The sequence below is a fragment of the Salmo salar genome, chromosome ssa01 (assembly GCF_905237065.1).
Source record: "Salmo salar chromosome ssa01, Ssal_v3.1, whole genome shotgun sequence".
Lineage (NCBI taxonomy): Eukaryota > Metazoa > Chordata > Actinopteri > Salmoniformes > Salmonidae > Salmo > Salmo salar.
The window spans coordinates 89,599,092-89,614,253 of record NC_059442.1 but is presented as its reverse complement, the minus strand read 5'-3'; the positions used below and the strand labels follow the sequence as shown (position 1 = coordinate 89,614,253).

Below are 15,162 nucleotides of genomic sequence, written 5' to 3'. Positions count from 1 at the left end.
GTTGAACAGGGTAATTGGCCAATTCACACACTCATCCCTACTGCTTCTGATCTGCTGGACTCACTAAATACAAATGTTTCGTTTGTAAATTATGTCTGAGTGTTGGAGTGTGCCCTGGCTATTTGTAAAAGAAAAAAAATCAAGAAGGAATGTGAAATTTTGTATACTTTTGATACTGAAGTATATTTCAAACCAAATACTTTTAGACAGTTACTCAAGTAGTATTTTACTGGGTAATTTTCACTTTTACTTGAGTCATTTTCGATAAAGGTATCTTTTACTTTTACTCAATTATGACAATTGGGTACTTTTCAACCACTGCGTGCAAATGTATTATTATTATTATTATTTTTTCTGCCTTAAAGTTCCTCCGTTTTCACCCCACATGGAAGGTGGCGGCATGCACTTATAACGTATGTTTGCGGACTGCCATAATACCATGAAGAAGAAAAAGAAAAAGAAGAAAAAGAAGAAGAAGAAGAAAAACAGAAAAAAACGCCACCACAGTAGAACATATTTGCCACCACCAGTGGCTGCAGAACCTAGCCGGTACCAAATAAAGATTTGAATCCGGAACATATTGTTCAGTACTTGTTGTAGTGGGGATCTATTTGACGCCCTTAAGTGTTTCCGGAAATAACACATGCAAGGGTAATATTTACATAACGTTTGTCATTAAAATACTACAGATCTTGGAGGTAAGATAATATATTTTTATTGGTGCTATTTGTACACGATTTGTGTGACTCATCTGGACCATGCCACCAAATGGTTTAACAAACTAAATAGACAAGGCGACTGGCTAGCATAGCTAACTTTTCTGTGGTCCATCGCGCGATAGTAATACGAGTTGTCTCTGCGCTCTTGTACGTTAAATTGTAAATGATTTGCTTTAATATACTTTAGAAACTCGTCAAGATAAAGATGTTACTACTGTGCTGGAGAAAAACTAAATGTAGGTCTTGTTGACGCGCAATATCCAACGCGTGCGCATGGACCAGAGCTAAAAAAAAAAAAAAAAGCTAGCTAGGCTAACGTCTGGCGAGTTGTTGACATTGTAAATACCTGTTACCTGTTAGCTAACGTTAAGTAACAGTGATAGAAAGTTATTGTTCGCTAGTATTATTGCTCTTCAATGCCTCTAATATTTTATGCGTTCACCGCTCGTTTTACAGTGACAACATACCTGCACTCAAGCATGAATGTGAGCCAGGGGACAGTGGGAAGCGACCCGTTGATTCTGGCTACCGCTGGATATGACCACACAGTGCGGTTCTGGCAGGCCCACAGCGGCATCTGCACGAGGACTGTCCAGCACCGACTCTGTATCCTTACCTTCACTTGCTTCACACGAATTCATCAAGACCGTTCTTGCAGATTTAGCCTTCATTTCGTTTCTAGACCCACAGTTGTTGTTTGTTGTAACAACTTAGAAAGTGTTCCAAGTCTCCAATTCCTTCATTGGAGATATTTTTGTGAACATCCCAGTGAGCACAATACTTTTAAAATATGTATTTTGCTCATATGGATGTTGTTTCACAATGACTATAGCTAGCTACCTTTTAATATGGATGTTGTTGCACAATGATTATAGCTAGCAACCTTTAATTATATTCTTAACCAGTACTTTCAGCAAGTGAACTCCCTCGAAGTTACTCCCGACAGAAGTATGATTGCAGGTTTGTTCAGAAATAAAATATGCAAAACCATACATATAATTATCATAATTAACGTGGGCTTGACTGTGGGTCTTTTCTTCTGTTCCAAAGGTTATCAACACATCCGTATGTGTGATCTAAACTCCAATAACCCAACCCCGGTCATAAACTATGACGGTGTCAGTGGGCTTCCATGAGGACGGTTGCTGGATGTACACAGGAGGAGAGGACTGCATGGCTCGCATCTGGGACCTGAGGTACTGTTGATAATACTGCCTGCCTTCTTGCCTGCCTTCTTGCCTGCCTGCCTTCTTGCCTGCCTGCCTTCTTGCCTGCCTGCCTTCTTGCCTGCCTTCCTGCCTTCTTGCCTGCCTTCCTGCCTGCCTGCCTGCCTTCCTTCTTGCCTGCCTTCTTGCCTGCCTTCCGGGCATGTAATGGCATTCTCACCAAGCTGAATATTGCTCTGGCCCAAGGTCAAGGAACCTGCAATGCCAGAGGATCTTTCAGGTCAATGCTCCCATCAACTGTGTGTGTCAGACTGCAACCAGTGTCTCAAAAGTGATTTGATATATGCCACCACTAGAGGAGCACTGTTACTGGACTGTCAGCATTGTACTGTTAACTGTTGATAAACACCTAGGCCAATCCTAACTTTCTTTAAACTCTGTCTATTGTATCTAATTGATTCTCAATCGGGCTTGTGCATTTTCCAGGCTGACTTGATCGTGGGGGACCAGAGCGGTGTGATCGACATCTGGGATCTGAAGACCGATCACAATGAGCAGCTTATTCCTGAACCAGAAGTGTCCATCAACTCAGTTCACATCGACCCTGACGCCACCGACATGGCAGCAGTCAATAGCTCGGTCGGTATGCTTAACAAGTGAATTATGTTATACTGGACTGTACACTGTAATACATAATATACACTGAACAAAAATATATATGCATGGTGTTGGTTTCATGAGCTGAAATAAGATCCCAGAAATGTTCCATATGCACAAAAAGCTTATTTCTCTTAAATGTTGTGCCCAATTCTGTTTACATCCCTGTTGTGGCATATCAAGAAGCTGATTAAACAGCATGATCATTACACAGGTGCACCTTGTGCTGGGGACAATAAAAGGCCACTCTAAAATGTGCAGTTTCGTCACACAACACAATGCTACAAATGTCTCAAGTTGAGGGAGCATGCAATTGGCATTCTGACTGCAGGAATATCCACCAGAGCTGTTGCCAGAGAATTTAATATTCATTCCTCTACCATAAGCCGCCTCCAACATCGTTGTTGAGAATTTGGCAGTACATCCAACCAGCCTCACAACCGCAGACCACGTGTAACCACACCAGCCCAGGACCTCCACATCTGGCTTCTTCACCTGCGGGATCATCTGAGACCAGCCACCAGGACAGCTGATGAAACTGTGGGTTTGCACAAACTGTCAGAAACCGTCTCATCTGCATGCTCGTCATCCTTACCAGTGTCTTGACCTGACTGCAGTTTGGCGTCGTAACCAACTTCAGTGGGAAAATCCTCACCTTCGATGGCCACTGGCACGCTGGAGAAGTGTGCTTTTCATGGATGAATCCCGGTTTCAACAGTATCGGGCAGATGGCAGACAGCGTGTATGGCGTTGTGTGGGAAAGCGGTTTGCTGATGTCAACGTTGTGAAAAGTGCCCCATGTTGGCAGTGGGGTTATAGTATGGGCAGGCATAAACTACGGACAAGAACACAATTGCATTTTATCACAGGCAATTTGAATTCAGAGATACCGTGACGAGATCCTGAGGCCCATATTCATGATATTCATCCGCCTCCATCACCTCATGTTTCAGCATGATAATGCATGGCCCCATGTTGCAAGGATCTGTACACAATTCCTGGAAGCTGAAAATATCCCAGTTCTTCCATGGCCTGCATACTCACCAGACATGTCACCCATTGAGCATGTTTGGGATGCTCTGGATAGACATGTACGACAGCGTGTTCCAGTTCCCGCCAATATCCAGCAACTTCACACAGCCATTGAAGAGGAGTGGAACAACATTCCACAGGCCACAATCAACAGCCTGGTCAACTCTGTGAAGATGTGTCACACTGCATGAGGCAAATGGTCACACCAGATACTGACTGGTTTTCTGATCCACGCCCCTACTTTTTTTCTAAAGGTCTATCTGACCAACCGAGTCATGTCTATATTCCCAATCATGTGAAATCCATAGATTATTAGGGCCTAATGAATTTATTTCAATTGACTGATTTCCTTATATGAACTGTAAGTCAGTAAAATCTTTGAAATTGTTGCATGTTTCTATTTTTGTTCAGTGTAGTAATTGTGATCTCCCTCCACCTCACAGGGAAACTGTTACGTGTGGAACCTGGCAGGAGGGATAGGTGACACAGCTCATCCCCAAAAACAAGATCCCCGCTAATAAGCGCTACTCCGTCCGCTGCAAATTCAGCCCTGATTCTACAACACAGTACAACACACATATCTTTTAAGGAATGTGTGCCTAATGCAACCTATACTAATCTGTAGTAGTCAGATTTGATTGCATGTCTTGTATAGTAAGTTTTTTTTAAATGTGACTTAACTGTGTTTTTCCCAACAGGCTGCTGGCGACCTGCTCGGCAGACCAGACGTGTAAGATCTGGAGGATGTCTAACTACTCTCTGATTACAGAGTGGAGCATGGAGTAACAACCCTGGCTAGACGTCTCGAGGCTGGATGTGGGACTGTGCCTTCTCTGGAGACTCACAGTACTTTGTGACAGGTCAGTGCTAAGTTGTATTATGGTAATACTACGATCATTACTAAATTAGTTGTGTATTGACACTTTATCTAGCTCTGTTCCTGGAAAGCTACCATCCTGGAGGTGTTCACTCCAACCCTAATCTGATTCTAATTATTAGCTAGTTGATAAACTTAATCAGATTAGTTACAGTTGGGGTTTGAGTGAACACGTACAGGAGGGTAGCTCTCTGGGGACAGGGTTGGAGTGAAAACGTACGTGGGGGTAGCTCTCTAGGGACAGGGTTGAAGTGAAAATGTACAGGAGGGTAGCTCTCTAGGGACAGGGTTGAAGTGAAAACGTACAGCAGGGTAGCTCTCTAAGGACAGGGTTGGAGTGAAAACATACGTGGGGGTAGCTGTCTAGGGACAGGGTTGGAGTGAAAACATACGTGGGGGTAGCTGTCTAGGGACAGGGTTGGAGAGACCTGATCTAGAGTAAATGATCGTTTTTGCGGTTGGAAAGTGACTGACTTCCATCCTAGTGTGGCTAGATTGACTTAACTGACTTTGGGCAGTTCTGACGTACCGATCAATAAATGTGTGATGTATGTGTTACAGCCTCTTCTGACAACCTGGCACGGCTGTGGTGTGTGGAGACGGGAGATTTAAGAGGGAGTACAGCGGCCATCAGAAGGCTGTGGTGTGTCTGGGCTGATGAGAAGGAGCTACTCTACAGCGACGCTCTGTGGCTGTAGATAAATATCCACACAGCTGTTTGTCTCACAGCGAAGCTCTGTGGCTGTAGATAAATATCCACACAGATGTTTGTCTCACAGCGACGCTCTGTGACTGTAGATAAATATCCACACAGCTGTTTGTCTCACAGCGAAGCTCTGTGGCTGTAGATAAATATCCACACAGCTGTTTGTCTCACAGCGAAGCTCTGTGACTGTAGATAAATATCCGCCTGTCTGTGTCTGTCTCACAGCTTCAGCTTGTAAAAAAGTTTTAGATTATTTAGGAGGGGAGAGGCTGTTTTTATATTTCTCAAAGGGAATACATTCAAACAGCCTGGGGATACAGGGAGAGTGTGTCATGGCCTTGTTTGTCTTATAGCTTGGGAAAGGAGTTTCGTGGTGGGCCACAGCTAGATGAATGCATTTAAATTCACTAAGTTAATCACAGGTGAAAGGTCTCAAAAGTTAAGTCTTTAAAAAAATCTGATGGATATCTGGAAAGAGGACTGCATCCCACCAGTGACTGTTCAGGATATAAGAGGGCTGCATCCCACCAGTGACTGTTCAGGATATAAGAGGGCTGCATCCCACCAGTGACTGTTCAGGATATAAGAGGGCTGCATCCCACCAGTGACTGTTCAGATATAGAGGGCTGCATCCCACCAGTGACTGTTCAGGATATAAGAGGGCTGCATCCCACCAGTGACTGTTCAGGATATAAGAGGGCTGCATCCCACCAGTGACTGTTCAGGATATAAGAGGGCTGCATCCCACCAGTGACTGTTCAGGATATAAGAGGGCTGCATCCCACCAGTGACTGTTCAGGATATAAGAGGGCTGCATCCCACCAGTGACTGTTCAGGATATAAGAGGGCTGCATCCCACCAGTGACTGTTCAGGATATAAGAGGGCTGCATCCCATGTGTAATTGTACAGGATATGATGAATTCCAGTAACAAGACTAACTGGTGTGCAACATTTACTCTGTGGTGCTTTTGTCTTGTTTTTTTAGTGTGAAGTGTTAGTATCTTTCCATTTTCTTTCTTTTTAGTACCCTAAAAAAGAGAATCTATACACCACTGTGGTTTATTGAAGGGATCAAGTCATTTTAAGACATTCCAGCAAACAGGAATGGTTACACACAACTCATCTGTTGTGGGTTACAGTACAGGAAATAACAAGCACAAAAAAAGGACAAGTCTGCCACAAGGGAACGTATTAAGGAAAGGTGATGAGGGTAGTCTGCAGATAAACTTCACAGCTTGTTACCATCGCTTATCTCTCCGAAGGGAAAGGACTGGAGCGGAGGCATAGGAGGGACTAAGGTGGCAGGGGCTGCAGTACTGAGAGTGAAAGCCGGCTCCTGTTCCCAGGTTGTATTCAGTGTTTTTTGGAGCCGGCGACACTCCGGTTTCTTAGCAGGGATGAGAAGTAGCACTTTGTTTCCCTGATCAGCGCTGGTATGGGCTGCCTGAGACTGGATGATGGCAGGTCACTCTGGCAGGTAGTAGAAGCAGACAGACACACAGATGTTACTAGGGAAGCAGATGTCTATGCAGAAGTAGACTAGACGCTGTTTACCTGGACCTTCACAGAGCGAGAGAGAAGGTCTGTTACTGAACAAGCAGTTTGGTAGAAAAGACCAACAAAACCCGAAAGTATGCAAGTCATAACTACTGCCTGCTAATGGAACCCTATCTCCATTGAGTTTTACTCACTTGGTGATTCAGAGTAGCAAATTCATCCTCTCAAATAGTTGTCTCAGTGCTCTCTGCTATAGAGAGTTAAATACTGTATTGGTCATCTACCTGCTGTAGTTAGGTACCAGGGAGTTTAGCCTGAAGGTGGTTGTTCTTATTTACTGCTATGACTTTGTAAAGGTCACACAGTACTGTTTTTCAGGATTATGTTTCTCACGCTGTTCTGGAAACATCTGCCAGCACACAGACAGGGAGCAAGGAGCTGCTCTATTCTGGAAACATCTGCCAGCACACAGACAGGGAGACAGGAACTTGTTTAACAAAAGGGTCTTTGCTTTGTATGACTATTGACTTCTCAGAATTGAAAATAATGTTTGACACGCTTTAAAATAAACTTTTTCACAGTTTCATCTTTAATGCTTATGTCATTGTAAATGCCAAGGCAAGTGAATGTGTATTTAGCATGTAGCTAATGATGTGAAGAAGGGTAGTCCCACTCCTTGGTCTCACCGTTTTGTCTCCTGGTCCAGTGGATGGAGCTGTGTTGACACAGGGCCTGTAGAGGCTCCTCCAGGGTGGACACGTCCACCTGACTGCCCCCCATCACCCCCAGAAACTCTGTCTGTCTCTGGGTCTCATTCCCCAACAACACCAACTGGCTCTCCTGGCAGGAGATGATCACATTTGTAATTGTTGGAGCACATTATTTCAGGATTATTAGGAATGATGAGAATAAGCAACATGTACACCAGAGGAGTTATGATTGCACTCAGTGGTTTTTCAAACAACAAATAAAAATGGTGTAAATGAATATTACATATAACGACAGAATGGTTCAAAATAGCTGTTGCAGACAAACTCAAGTTGTAATTATAGTGCAGTATCTTTATTAGATCACTTCAGTGGTCTGCCAGGTTATTCGCTCAACCCTGCATCATTCTGTCTCAGCTCTGGTCTCCCATTTGGCACAAAGACCATTTAGTAATTGCACCATGTACACTATTGATGAGTCCGATAGGGACCACTTAACATGCCATTATGCCTGAGCAAACCTTCTAACAACCTGTTTCCCTCCACTCTGAAGAGCATTGTGCTGCAGAACGGAGAGATTGACCCCAGAAAAGCCCAGCATTTCTACGAGGATTAAGTCTATCCAGTAAATCAGACACTGAATGACCACAATCAGATGCAGTGGCGGTTCTAGACTATTTCAACTGGGGGGGCCAAGCTGGGGCCAGTTACATTAGACGTTATTGTTGTCATATCGTTTTCTTCACTGTATTAGCAGGCAAAAGACCATGTTCATAATCATTAGTGTTCCGCGTTGCCACTGTTTAATAAAGGATGTAAAAAAAGAATGATAGCAACAATTAGTTATGTAAAAATGATTTCATACTCCACATTTAGGGGGTCCAAAATTGTTGTCACAAGGGCACTGCCCCCCCCCCCAGAACTGCCCCTGGTCTGATGCTAAAGTCTAGTTTTATGAGATACTTAATACCATGCGAGTCACATCTCAGACGACTCAGATAGCATGAGAAAAGGATGAAACACTTAGGATTTTGGCATATTTATCTTTTGGGAGAGCTATTCTATGTAAGTAACTAAAGTCTATACAACCAATGAATGATTGAGTCCAGCTGCACAGTGGCCCTTCACTATGAGGTAATGACATGAGTAGCTTCAGAATAACAAGCTCTTGTGAATAGATGAATTAGCCTAGGCCTAAATTAGATAACCATTATTAAATTTTATATGAGCAAGTAATAATCTCATGAAGTAAAATAACTAATGAATAGGCAGCAAGGACACCGGTGGATGTCATCACGGCCCTGTAGGTTCACAGATCCACAGCAGAAAAGCAACCCATCCATTCTGTAATGACCATTGACATTGACCACGCATAACCAAAAAGCATACCTCATTAAAAGTTGTCCTCTGCCAGACTGGCCCTTCCCTCACTAACCAACCATAGTTTCTCCTCTTTCTCCAGCACAGCGAAGCCTTAACAAACCCAGTAGTCCCCAAACAGAGCGGCCATTGTGCAGGTCTGAGCCTCATTGGGAGAGTGGGGGCTACGAGGATCAGATGCCCTGAGGAATTCAGTCCTGGAGAGACTCACTACACTATAAGCATGTAAGGTCTTGTTCGGTCTATTACACCCCCCCCCAATAGGGTCTGGCTGGGTATGGAGTGGGAGGCAGAAGTGGCACTAAGCTATGAGTCCCTTCCAATGATCCACCCCTACTGCCACTTCACATATTAGCAGCAACAGTGTGACTCACCTCAGCTCCAATAAAACAAAGGTTGTTTTGGAGAGTGGCTGACACGGTAAACTGTTTCTGCATACCCTTTAGTTGTTGCCATGCCAATATAAGTCCCAAAACGGCATAGTTCCTCTGAGACTCATATGATGTGAAATCCAAAGTAGTATGTTTCATACGCTGTTATAAATTGAAAGAGTGACCATCTTTACCTGTTGCGTTGATTGCTGGAGGAGGGAGTGCACATTTTCATAATCAGATCTCTCCATCTTACGCAGGAAGCAAGTATCCCGGTTCTCAGGCTTGTAACATATCGAACCCTGCACAAACATGAGTCAGTTCAGTGAAGAAACAGCCACACCAATAGAAAGGTCGGAGCTTGTCTCAGTTCAAAATACTTTCAACTCAGAAAAGTCTTCCTACATGTTTGACATCAAAGAGCACGGTGGACGTGTGGTTGGCCTGTGAGGTCACAGAATAGGTCACCAGGTTGTTGTGCTTGTCCACCAATGCTGATCGGTTGATCAGGGTTCCAGTCTGATCCGGAACTGTGATTCTAACAACCTGTAAAGACTACAGTAGAGGGATCGGTTTACTCAGTGTAAACTCACTATCAACATTTGTGATTGTACAAGTGTGAGCGAATATTTTGTCCATCAACTACAGTCATGTGTGCTTCTATGCTTGATTGGGCTACAGCAACATAGTTTAAATGTCAGATACAACGCACTGCGTTCCGACAGGTGAATCAGATGTGAGTTGTCTCTCCTACCTCTTCGTCCAGCTGTCTGAGCCATAGATGGCCCGTGACGCTGAGGGCGATGATGACAAGGAGGAGAGTGGCACTGAGGGTCACCCAGAATGCCTTGTGTGGGAACTGGTAGGACACTGCTGGACCGTTGTCCTGAGGATGAGACCATTCACAACGACAGCTTATCACAATCTACATAGTCATTCTTGTCTGGGTGGGTGTCTGTTTATGGATTCAACAATATTGTTGACTTCAACAACACATTTTCTACAGTTGAAATGACCCACCTATACTCTGAGTACAGCACAAATAATATCACAACTTTGTGTTTCTATGAAAATGACCTTTCCAAGAGCAATATGTAATAAAAACAAACTTGAGGCTAATAAAATAAATCCTAATTTTGCCACAGATCATTTAAAGCACCACTGAGGTACAGATTAATCCCACTCCTACCACGCATTGTGAGTCCTCCAACCTGCCAGTTTCTGAGCATTTCCAGCACCTCACCATCCTGCGTCTTGTGACTTCTCTCTCACTAACTTCACCCTTCTCTCAACTATCTGCATGGAGCTGTGGTCATGACCAGCACTGAGACGCTCTGCGATACACCTGGTCAACTTCTCTCTCTCCAGACCTGTCTCCCCCTCTCCTCCCCCTCACACAGAAACACACGGGTGACAGGCCAAACCCTTCAGCCGGCGACCCTCACCCCAGACAATGGACAAAGGGGTGAGACAAACTCACCTCTGTGGACAGGCTGTCAGCCAGGGCAGGGTTATATGAGGAACGGTCCAGTCGATGAAAGGCCGAGGTGACTTTAAGAGCTGTAGTGTTAATAACACCAGGGTCCGGCACAATCCACAGGGAAAAAAGTATGTGTTTATTATTTTGTTTGACTTGGGTCAAGGTGGATACTGTTGTCAAGGACAGAGGATGATAGTTTGATTATTGTATTGGCAGTACAGACAATGTTTTTAATGTATTATAGGCACTAAGTTACTAAGACTTACATTTCAATAAACACACTTAACAAGACAATTGATTATTGTGCAAACCCATAACCTTCAGATTGAATGGGAACAAATAAAATGTAATTATATCTTAACATTACAATACATCAGGATACAATATAAGAGTATAAGCCAGTTTTTAAGTATACACCCTCAGATGAATGGGTAATGTAAACTGGAATAAACAACTCAGCATTGGTACAGGGAACATGACAGTGGACAACATTAGATATATCATTCCCGATTCATTGTCAGTGCACTCCAGAATTCTGTATTTCTGCATAGCTCTCTGCCTTAGATCAAGATTTTGTGACATGTGATTGCAAATGTTAGCACCCAGATGAGGGAGTGCGTCCACATTTCCCATGACTGCTTGAGATCATTGCTGCAAAGGATACAGGCCTTGCCCTTTTTCTTCTTCACACAGCACAGACTTTTCTCTACCATTTCCTGAACAACTCATTTGAAAAAATGTTTTATCAACACTGGAAATCAGGCTAACTTACCCTGGAGAACTAACGGATGTGCAGGGCAGGTTTTTGTTCCAGCCCTGCGATTTGTTTCCTTTTTTTTTGCTACTGATTCTATGCGGTGTAATGCAGCAGAGCTGGAACAAAGGCTTGCACACCCAGTAGCGCTCCAGGAAGAGTCAGCTACATCTGCTGTAAATCTTGAATATCTATTCAGCCATCAACCATAGCATACTGTAGTTAAAATAACTTCAATCTCTACTGAACAAAAATATAAATGTAACATGCAACAATTTCAAACATTTTACTGATTTACAGTTCATATAAGGAAATCAGTCAATTTAAATAAATAAATAAATTAGGCCCTAATCTATGGATTTCACATGACTGGGAATACAGATATGCATTTTTTACTTACCTAGGCAAGTCAGTTAAGAACAAATTCTTATTTACAATGACGGCCTTGGAACAGTGGGTTAACTGCCTTGTTCAGGGGCAGAACGACCGATTTTTACCTTGTCAGCTCATGGATTCAATCTAGCAACCTTTCGGTTACTGGCCCAACGCTCTAACCACTAGGCTACCTGCCGCCCCATCTGTTAGTCACAGATACCTTAAAAACTAACCAGTCAGTATCTGGTGTGACCACGATTTGTCTCATGCAGCAAGACACATCTCCTTCAAATAGAGTTGATGAGGCTGTTGATTGTGGCCTGTGGAATGTTGTCTCACTCCTCTAATGGTTGTGCGAAGTTGCTGGATATTAGTGGGATATGGAACACACTGTTGTACACGTCGATCCAGAGCATCCCAAACATGCTCAATGGGTGACATGTCTGGTGAGTATGTAGACCATTGAAGAACTGGGACATTTTCAGAATATTAAATTCTCTGGCAACAGCTCTGGTGTACATTCCTGAAGTCAGCATGCCTATTGCACGCACCCTCAAAGACATTTGTGGCGTTGTATGACAAATGCACATTTTAGAGTGGCCTTTTATTGTCCCCAGCACAAGGTGCACCTTTTTTTAAATTTTATTTCACCTTTATTTAACCAGGTAGGCAAGTTGAGAACAAGTTCTCATTTACAATTGCAACCTAGCCAAGATAAAGCAAAGCAGTTCGACACATACAACAACACAGAGTTACACATGGAGTAAAGCAAACATACAGTCAATAATACAGTAGAAAAATAAGTCTATATACAATGTGAGAAAATGAGGTGAGATAAGGGAGGTAAAGGCAAAAAGGCCATGGTGGCAAAGTAAATACAATATAGCAAGTAAAACACTGGAATGGTAGATTTGTAGTGGAAGAAAGTGCAAAGTAGAAATCGAAATAATGGGGTGCAAAGGAGCAAAATAAATAAATAAATACAGTAGGGGAAGAGGTAGTTGTTTGGGCTAAATTATAGATGGGCTATGTACAGGTGCAGTGATCTGTGAGCACTTGACATTTCGTTTCGATGGTTGATTAAAGTACACATTTGTATACATTAGTGTAGTTTGTTTCCTGCAGTCTTAGTATTATAGAAGCAGTTGATTGATTCTCTTACCTTCCTGAATTTTCACATTCATAACCCGGAAACACACAGGGATTTTCAGACGCACATATTCCTTAACGGTCTTTTATAATTAATCAGTCATCAATCCAGGCTCAAGTCTCACTGAGATAAAACCTATTAAGACCTGACTGGTTATCCTTGTAGAGCAGGCAGGAGCTCTGCAATACTCTCCACACAGTAGTCAGGCACCATCCCCAGCCGCTCCGGACAGCCACTCTCCTGATGGGCCTCAGCGTCAGCCACAGTGGACACCCCGGTCAGGGTCAGCAGGGTCTTCAGGCCACAGTTGGACCCCAGAAGGATGTCCGCGTCCAGCCGGTCCCCCACCATGAGAGAGCGGGCGCTGCCCAAGCCGAACTGGCTGGCCACACAGTCATACATGAAGTGGTTGGGTTTGCCCACAGTCTTGGCCTGGCGCTGGGCTGCGGTCTCCACAGCCTTCAGGATACACATTCATTGTTGTTGACATTTGAACATAGAGTAACAGAGATGAAAGATCTGACTTGGATCAGTGGAAAAACCCTCATGGCTCGCTGTACGCTGCTACAGATCATTAACACAACAGTCATGTCCCTGTATGTGAGCACTACTGTGGCAGAGATGGTGCACACACCACCAACAGTAACCACAGTCTGATTGGTTCATACTCCAGCTGTTGTCTCTGCACAGACATCCTCCTTACCTGGGACAGCTTTGCCTCCTTCCAGGGGCAGTCTGGTGTCAGTGTTGGTTCCCCCCAGTAGACAGTCAGGATTGTTGAGGTACTGCAAGGCTCTGTTCAGTTTCATGTAACTGAAGTGTTCATCAAACCCAACAACCACAGCCTTCACCTCAGGGTCCAATGGCACGTTGGCCCAATCCATCTGGACACCTGATATAGGATCAGGCCCCACACCTGTCTGCTGGATTCGAACCTTCTCTAGTTCCAGCCTCATTGCATTGCTTCCTATGAGATACACTTTGCCATGCAGTTTGGAGACCTTTTTGAGGTACATTGCTGAGCAGTACGCTGTTCCAAACACATCATCCTCTGTCACGTTGAATCCCATCAATGCCAGTTTGTCTGCATACATCTTTCTAGTTTTAGTGCTGTTGTTGGTGCCGAAAAACACTTTCTTTCCATTCTTCTTTAGCAGACGTCAGGGGCGCCAGGGATGGCCTGATCCCCTCGCCAGATGACACCATCACAGTCGAAGAGGACATTGTCCACAGAATCGAGCATTTTCTTTATCAAGGGACTGCTCAGACGGGTGCATTTTGACACATCCATTGGGAAAACGTGTGAGTGCTGTCAACTACCGGTACCTCTTGTTCCTAACTAGATCAGTCAGTGTCCAAAAATAACTGCCAACTAACGTTACTGTAGGCTACCACTTGCTTGCAGACAACCCACGACGTGTAAAGCAAAATGTACGAGAACAATCTCCCCGACAAAAAAATGACATTCAATTAAAATTAGTACTATTTCATGTGATCATGCATTTGAAAGTTAAGCAAAGCGTTTCCTGAACTTTGAGCATTACATCAAATCCATACTGTATAAAATAAAAAATTAAAAAATTAAAATCCATACTGTAACACACTTCCGCACCGGTTTAAAGTGGCAGGAACGTCCATGGCTCGTCACTAGTTAACCCAGCCACACAATCATAATTCTGGCTAACCCCAGCCCATTTCTACAATTTCACATCTGATTTTAAACCAAACCTTAACCACACTGCTAACATTATGCCTAACCTTAAATTAAGATCAAAACGCTAATTATTTTAGACAAACCTGACTTTGTGGCTGTGTTATCTAGCATCCATGCGCTCTCTTCCGGGTTCCGGTAATCTTGTCCACCAGCCGGCTCTCTTTGTCTTTTTAAAATTTGATTGAACCTTTGTTTAATTAGGCAAGTCAGTTAAGAACAAATTCTTATTTACAATGACGGCCTACCGGTAGCTATTGAGCCTGGGGACGAGGTTAGGTTCCTTGTGGGTCAACTTGTGCAAGCAGCAAGCAAAGCTCCATATGCATTTTTCTGTGTACACACTGCAATCATTGAATTGAATTACTTGTTGGCGTGATAATATGATTATGCATCCTTGCCTCCTCTAATACAATGATAGGCTTAGACCATCTGTAATGCATTCATCCCAAGGGACAGACACCAGCCTGGGAAAAAGTGTAAAGAGAAGCTTTATTGCCAGTTAGAAATTCCCCAAAACCCGTACACCAACAACAATATATTTAGAAATAATAACACTTCCATTCAGTAGTGTAGTAG

The 15,162-nt window shown here is 43.6% G+C and overlaps 1 protein-coding gene and 2 pseudogenes across 2 annotated transcripts; 1 reads left to right on the top strand and 2 right to left on the bottom strand.

Moving 5' to 3' along the window:
• Positions 1–315: 315 nt before the first annotated feature.
• On the top strand, positions 316–7,248 carry LOC106609727 (target of rapamycin complex subunit lst8; annotated as a pseudogene). The gene is made up of 9 exons (XR_001329749.2): positions 316–698; positions 1,176–1,325; positions 1,634–1,679; positions 1,770–1,915; positions 2,132–2,207; positions 2,372–2,524; positions 4,018–4,140; positions 4,273–4,434; positions 5,013–7,248. The product of XR_001329749.2 is annotated as a target of rapamycin complex subunit lst8 (transcript).
• Positions 6,624–14,646, bottom strand: LOC106609704 (uncharacterized; annotated as a pseudogene).
• LOC106609721 (glycerol-3-phosphate phosphatase-like) lies at positions 12,545–13,602 on the bottom strand. Its single transcript, XM_045724144.1, has one exon. The coding sequence runs from the start codon at positions 13,344–13,346 to the stop codon at positions 13,026–13,028; it is 321 nt and encodes a 106-aa protein (XP_045580100.1). The 5' UTR covers positions 13,347–13,602; the 3' UTR covers positions 12,545–13,025.
• Positions 14,647–15,162: the final 516 nt, after the last annotated feature.